Source organism: Micropterus dolomieu, linkage group LG07, assembly GCF_021292245.1.
Source record: "Micropterus dolomieu isolate WLL.071019.BEF.003 ecotype Adirondacks linkage group LG07, ASM2129224v1, whole genome shotgun sequence".
Lineage (NCBI taxonomy): Eukaryota > Metazoa > Chordata > Actinopteri > Centrarchiformes > Centrarchidae > Micropterus > Micropterus dolomieu.
In genome coordinates, this window is record NC_060156.1 from 3,414,544 (window position 1) to 3,422,362 (window position 7,819).

Genomic DNA, 7,819 nt, shown 5'->3' on the forward strand with positions numbered 1-7,819 from the left:
CTATAAGAGTTACACTGTAAAAACAATGTAGGCAATAACATCTAAGAGTAATATAGTCTAATTGATTGCCATATAAGGATCCATGCACGGTAACCCATTATTAGCTTCTCCAAATATAGCCTTATTGATACATTAAAAAATCCATTCATCTTATTATGAATTAATAATCAGTAGCCCCAACTTAAGTGTATCATGCTAAAATTATACAATGTTTAGAAAACAGTGTGAGATTACATAGCTTTTTTCAAAACTTGTCCTCAAATATTGGTGGTAGTATATGGTGGTAAAGATGCAGACCATATGTTATGATTGCAATGGCCTCAGTTGATTGGGAACCTTGGCTGCATATTATTCCTCCCTCTCTCCCCTCATTTCTTTTAACCTCCTTATGGTCCACCATTGTCAAAAAAGGCACAAATTCTACCAAAATACTAGTGATGTATGTAGTATCTGTATCATTTTCTGTTTGCCCTATCCCTACCCATCCTTTGTCCTCACAAACATAGTAATACTGTACGTGTGTGTGTGTGTACCTGCAGGAGGGCTGGGCCAGGATACTGGGGAACTGACACTCTCCATGGACGCAGTAGTTTTTGTAGTGATCTGGACAGGGTATGTACAAGCCGCGGGCAAGCCCGTTCCTCTGATCTTCTTTTTCCTCTACTGCGTAAACACATACACAACATCATAAATACTTCTGCTCATGGCCGCCTGTGCACATACATTACTGTACTCCACAAGGAAGACACAACAAAGTAAGAAAGAGAGGACGAGATGAAACAAAGTCAAGGACAGAAACGGGTAAAGGGAGAGAAAAGTCTCAGAGACTGAACAGAATCAGCGCTGATGCAGCTTTGAGTGGCTGAAAATGTTGTTTGCCAATCCGCCACCGTTTAAACATGCACTCACCGGTGAGGTCGGTCCGCGCGAAGTGTCCATCGCCACCTTTGTTCCCCGTTATGATGTCGCCTGGGAAAAGCCACAAGACACATTCAAACTAAACTCAGGTCACGACAAGCTCTCCTATAGTTCCAACCCCCCCTCCATTGTGGGTGACACGTTCAGACTGATGCCGTTGCAGGTGCAGAGAGTTGCATGTGAATTATAATCTCAACAAAAGGTTCATGTGGTGTGTGCACCTGCTTAGTTAATGTGTATAAATGGGAACTATTCTCTTCAAAAGTCAGAAACCATCGCCACTAATGTATTCCACTGCACAAAGGGTAGAATGGAGCAGAGTCGGGTACAAAAGATCAGAGGAAATAATGCATTTTTGCACACCTTATTGACGCTACATTGAATTCCTCTTTTCACAAAGGCTAGACAAAATCTCCTTCCAATCATTATCATTTTATTGTAATTGATTTTTTTCCCGTGGTCAGCGAATCCATTCCATCAAACAGAGTCTGTGAAAGTGTTTCCCAGGTTTATGATGCAATTTTGGCAAGAAATGTGCCTGGATCTGAGGCTTTTTATTCACTATTTCTTTCCCCCCCCCCCCTTCTTTTCCTTATTTATTTGCTCGTGGAACACCGGAGGAGAACAAAACAAAAGAAACACAGCAGAGTTTCGGTGAGATCAGAAGCTAGTGTCTTGTATGTTTGACATCCACGTAAGAAAAATCAAATATTAGACCAAATGAACTTTAAGGCTGCTCAGAGGGGAGACGCTACAAAAATGTTCTTTCTTCCTCCTTTAATTCTTCCTACCTCCACACAGCGATGACAACTTGAGGTCTTGATGAAACAACACATGCTGCAAGTGCATAAACGAAAAATCTTAGGCTCATTAGTACTTTTTGTTGTCCCAGATACAGCAGAGAGCAGGGCTATTTCCAGAAACAGAAAAAATAAAATGTAAAACTGTTTCAATATAAAGCGACACATGAACCACAGAAAGCAGCAGTCTAAATATCAAGGTGCCACTTTGAATCCCTGCTAACACAAGGTTTACTTTTTCACAGGTCTAAATTCCGCAGTTTCATGACATTTGTTTCTCTCTCCACTTTCCCAGACTGAAACAGTATGTGTGGAGGCGTGATCAAATTGATCAGGGTGGTCTGACCCAGAGGGGGTAACGTGGAGGGAACATGTGTTCCAGAGCTGGTTAGCCCTGACTGCTTTATTACTTCTCAAAGCCTTCGTGATTCTCGCATCTCGATAAATTGTCCTGTTTGTGGGCGCAGAGCCGATCAAAAGCTTGCAAATGCACTCATACTGCTGCTGACAAAGGAGATTTGAACACCTCCCTGGTTTGCGGCTATGGAGAAGTCTCCCTCCCTCCTGACAGCAGCCTCAGCCAGAGAAAAAAATAAGATGTTAGTGGATCACACCTCCACTAAAATAATTAAAAAATCATATTCAAAAGAATAATTCTTATGTGCCTTTGTCTTCTCCAACGTGGATTAGCAATATGACTCAGTTTAGGGATTTCACCACAGAGATTAATAAAATAACTTTATCCCTGGAACCGTTACAAACAAATACTGCACCCAAATGAAAGAAACTAGACTAAAAAAGGGGGGGGATTAAATTATCAATATGCACAGCAGCGAAGGCGATGTGGGGTTTGGAGGATTATGTTTGCACACTATTCCAAAATATGATTGAGTGAAAATATATGTAATCATGAAATGATGTTGGAACTACGGCTGGAGGGAGATATGGAATCACGGTGTCTGCGGTTAGCTGTGCAAGCTGCCTCATTTTGCCCCCACGGACTCACTTCAACTTGAAGTGAACACCTGCCCGACAGATTGACGGCTTCCGCTGTGTGTGTGAAGGTGTTGTTGTGTCTTCTGGAATGAACGTATAAATGCATGCATGCGTGTGTTTGTGTGTGCGGGTCTGACCTTGGCAGTGGCCCAGGTACTTGACCTCGATGCGCTCCTGCTTCTGACAGGACGCCTCCTTCACCTGGCAGGGGTTGTCATAGGAACGACCGTCGGAGGCACACACCGGGTTGAAGCTGATGTGGGAACAGTCGATGTTGCAAACACACCTGCATAACAAGAAATAATATTGCAGCAAACCTCCTATTTATCATCCAGGTCGAGATCTAAAATAAATGAGTGCATCTTTATCGTTGAAAGACTTATGTGTGTGTTTGACTGTGAGGGACCGAAATTCGTTAGGGGATTAAAAATGAGGCCGAAAAAAATAAATAAAAAAGCAGTACAGCTTGCACTCCGTCAGGATGTTGGACCATGCATAGTAATCCTGTTCAGACTGGGTTTTGGCACATTCAATCTGACACAATAGCAAATGGATTTAAATTTACAAAAAGAGACAGGCTGCACAGAAGGCTTGATTGACAAATGATGTAGCATTACAATGGCAGGAAGCTATTAATAATGAAAGAATTGTAGATAACAAAGCTGTACATTTTAGTATTGTGGAGGAAATTGTAGCACAAAAAAAAAAAAAACAGCCACCATTCTCAAGCTTTCAGACACATAATTTATTTTAGATAACATTGAAAATAACTCAAATGGAAAATAATAACTTCTAAGCTAATATTATCAGAACGCACACTGAAGCAGGGACAAAAAGTCACTGAAGATTGCAGAACAGCTTGCTTCTGGTATTACACCATGTCTTTATAATGTCCTCCAACAAAACCCACTCAGCTGAGAAATTCTAAAAATGATCAGGCATTACTGGTGTATCAAATGACACAGCTGAGCACGAAAGTGTGGCCTGCATTACCTTCAAATGGAAATTCTCTGTCATTTCATCAAGCAAGTTATAATCACTGATTAGCTTGAAATGAATGCATTCACTGCTTACAACAGATAATTACGTTAAGTGCAAGTTTGGAAAAGCTTTTCTACATAACTGAGTAAAAGTCAAATTAAAAGTGTGTGGCAAATTACTGCTTACATCCGTATGCTTTCAAATTAGTTCTGTTTTGTCTTCTCTGTATATTGAATCAGTAACTTCCTTCCAGAAAGCTGATATTTCTGGTGTGTTTTTGTGGCAGGCTGTAATACATTCATTTCTCAGTAAATCAGGCGCTCACTTGATGCTTTTAGCTCGCGCAAATTAGCCGGCAAATTTGCAGTCGCACCACAATTTTCTGTGAAATTTAAGTGTGACACATGTTTGTGTGTCTGTGTGCGCGCGAGTCAGCGCAGGCTCTCCCGCGTCCGCGAGAGAGCGAGCGCACACACCTGCGTGCGTGTGCTCGTATGTGTGTGGGCGCGTGTGTATTTTAGTGTACGTGTAGTATGAACCTTAAGTGTGCGGTGGGCCTGATCAGCAGAAATTACACCCAGATTGCCTTCCCCAGAGAGTTGCTGCTGAGTAGCGCTGAACGCTAGATTCTGTAATTATAAATCTGTCATTATTCTCCCGGTCTTTTCATTTTCCCATGGTGCCAAGCTCTCTGTAAAGCACAGGCATTCAGCTGTCTTACAGCTGCATTTGCATACACGCCCACGTGGGCGCCCGCCAACACGTAAACGTGTGCCCACACACACACACACACACACACACACACACACACAGATACCTTCACAATCAGCCATGATGAATCTTACTGCTGACATTGATGCTGATTGAAACGCCGTGCAGCAAAGCGTGGCAGTGCTCAGCTACTGGTGTAATGATGGATCAGCAAAGTAAGAATGATGTGAAGAAAGGCTTCGTTATGCATCAGAGAAGACACGGTTGTGTAAAGGTGCGCAATATCCACAATCCCAGATGACACTAAAGGTGAGCCGACGCAGCTGTGAATGACCTGCCACTGCAGAGGGTTACACAATGAGACTGTAACACCGTGATTTAAAGGTTCAGTTCACAAGGGTCTGTCCAACCCCTAGACAATCTCTAACCATGCAGATAGTTTGGGTTTTATTTGCTGAGGTTTTCAGACCTCGCTGTCAACAGTTTTCATTGTAAATGGAGAAATAGCCATTTACAATGAATTGTGAGGATATCGTTGCGGAAAGATGGTTTGCTGTTGAAATTTTTAAAGGTCATTTTTTCAACGCAAATGATTTTTCATTTGCTTCCAATCAGGGGTATAAAGTTTTGAACCAGTGGTATGACTACATCGATGCACGACTGCAGAACCGACACAAATACTTTGTGACACTTGGCAAAAATGTATACGGCTGTCAAAAAACAATCTTTTCAGCACTCTGTCTCTGTACTCCTGTGCCTTTGATGTGTCTGTCTGTCAGTGCGTTTGGCCCGCCTCTCTCTCGCTAGCTATCTGCGTTTTCACATGTGCCAAGCTTTTCACTGGAAGGGAACCCTGAACTGAAAGAAGTGTCAGACTCTCCTGTGTACACTGCCTGAAAACTTTACATTGAATTTTCAGTTTGCAAAATACACAGTGGTAGAATAAAATGTACCCGTGGCAATAGACATGTCACTACTCATTTGAGACGCAAAATGTACACTGATGCTACTTCAAAAGCACAGACCCTAGCTCCTCTTGGCTGAAGGCAAATACTGAAGTTACTCAAATTACTGTTTTTGTCAATGGAGTCTGGTGGCTTTGAACAGGGCGATATACCGGCGACAAAAAGGATCCTACTCTTATAAGGTCTACCTCTGTAGGGATCCTTTCCATAATGTTGTCAGACACTTCTAATAACAATCTCAGCCTGTCACTGGCAAATACAAGCACTTTAGTGGACATGCTGTGACGGGGCGCAATAGCCCGCAAGGATTACACTGCAGCAATGTCTCACTGCTGCCGTGCTCGCTCAATACTGAACCAATTTAAAACAAATGCTGTCCCAATTAGTCACAAAGACACAAAAAACACGGGGGAATAGGGTACAGGTTGAAAAATACTTAAGCTTGCCTTTAAGGTGGATGCAGATTTCCCAAGCAGATTTCTCAAAACCAGTTAAAGCCCAAATGATCTGCATAGCTAGATATCACTAGAGGCAAGTCAGAAAAAAAATGAAGTTAGGGGTTAACCTTTAAAGATTATAAAACAGACTCTAATTTTGCTGCAGCCACCCTCAAGACAAGATTAGATTTACAATTAAAGTGTCTGCGTTATCACAAAAGTATCTAAATGAGAATAGTTTCAGCATGAAAGGAGGCAGCGAGAAGATTGCAAGGAACTAAGAATCAAAATCTTGAGAGTTTCTGAGCTCGAAAGGAAATTTTCCACACATCCACCACTGTAAAAAGTATAGGTGTAGGCTTAATACTGCACACGTATGAATGCATCCCCTTCCCACCCCTCCACAACCCATCACAGAAGAGCTTTCAGAGTCTCGGCCATCCCGCGAGGCCGCTGTTGGTCGGTGGCTTATGTCTGGGCTCCATACATTTTTAATGAGGCCTCTCACTTTCTCCACAATAGGCACTATACCACTAGACTGCAGTGCGTCAACACATCCTAATGCTGCTCGCACACACACTTGAACACCTGCGGACAGGCGTGCACAAACAGACATATACATGGACGAGAAAAGCAATTGCTTCGTGATAAACCTTGCTTTTCCCCTTTTCTCTCTCTCACACACATCGTTGCTTCACACATTCTGCAGAGAGGTACAAAGGGGGAGAGGAGTGTTAAATGAAAGTTAGGGGCATGTGTGAATGTGTGTACCGTACATACCTAAGTGTGTGAGTATGTGTGTGTGTGACATGTGTGCATGAAGCTACTATCTTAGCAGGATGTGTCGTATTGATTAGCTCCTTGCAATTATTCCCCTCCCATCAAAGTCCCTCCCGCCCCCCAGACTGTCTGCTGGCTCTCAACTGAAAAGGCCACTTTACACACATGTAAAGACACACACACACACACAAACATGCACAGCGGCTGAGTCCAACATATCCACTGACTGTCTCATGATGTGTACAAATCCTTAGCAGTAAACCTTATTGCAACTGAACATAACATTGATTTTCATAATCCTTGGCCTCAAATTTTACTGTAATCCTTTGAAAAAAATGAGTGAGAGAGGCAAACAGACGGCATGATGGGTGGGTGGGTGGGTGGGTATGGGGGGTGGGGGGTGGGGTGGGGCTGGAGAGCGATACTGACAGAGAGAACAAATCAGCAATGTTGGAAGAGAAAGAAAAGGGGAGAAAGAGAGAAGAGAGAATGTGTTTATATGTATACAAATGAAAAGAAAATAATATTGCACTGCTTTGTGGCACTAAACATGTGAGTTCAGTAATCACTGAGCCTCTGTTGAATGTGTAAGTCAATGAAACGACTTCAAAGAGACTCAAAACAATGACAAAGACACACAAAATGAACATGAAGACAGAAAACTATGACAGTAAGATGCGTAACAACGACAAAGACACAGAAAATGAACATGAAGACAGAAAACTATGACAGTAAGATGCGTAACAACGACAAAGACACACAAAATGAACATGAAGACAGAAAACTATGACAGTAAGATGTAAAACAACCACAAAGACACACAAAATGAACATGAAGACAGAAAACTATGACAGTAAGATGTAAAACAACCACAAAGACACACAAAATGAACATGAAGACAGAAAACTATGACAGTAAGATGCAAAACAACCACAAAGACACACAAAATGAACGCAAAGAAACAGAAAACTATGACAGTAAGATGTAAAACAACCACAAAGACACACAAAATGAACGCAAAGAAACAGAAAACTATGACAGTAAGATGCAAAACAACCACAAAGACACAGAAAATGAACGCAAAGAAACAGAAAACTATGACAGTAAGATGCAAAACAACCACAAAGACACAGAAAATGAACATGAAGACAGAAAACTATGACAGTAAGATGTAAAACAACCACAAAGACACAGAAAATGAACGCAAAGAAACAGAAAACTATGACAGTAA

General features: G+C 41.9%; 1 protein-coding gene across 2 annotated transcripts in view; it reads right to left on the reverse strand.

Moving 5' to 3' along the window:
* tmeff2a (transmembrane protein with EGF-like and two follistatin-like domains 2a) overlaps positions 1-7,819 on the reverse strand; it is a 104,845-nt gene that overhangs the window by 6,324 nt on the left and 90,702 nt on the right. Inside the window, exons 6-8 of one of the 2 annotated variants that reach the window (XM_046053842.1) lie at positions 2,852-3,000; positions 910-969; positions 534-660 (exon numbers count right to left, since the gene is read on the reverse strand). In XM_046053842.1, coding sequence (XP_045909798.1) covers positions 534-660; positions 910-969; positions 2,852-3,000 — 336 coding nt within the window. Of the gene's footprint in view, positions 1-533; positions 664-909; positions 970-2,851; positions 3,001-7,819 lie in introns of both variants that reach the window. The other variant, XM_046053841.1, reaches the window with a different exon arrangement.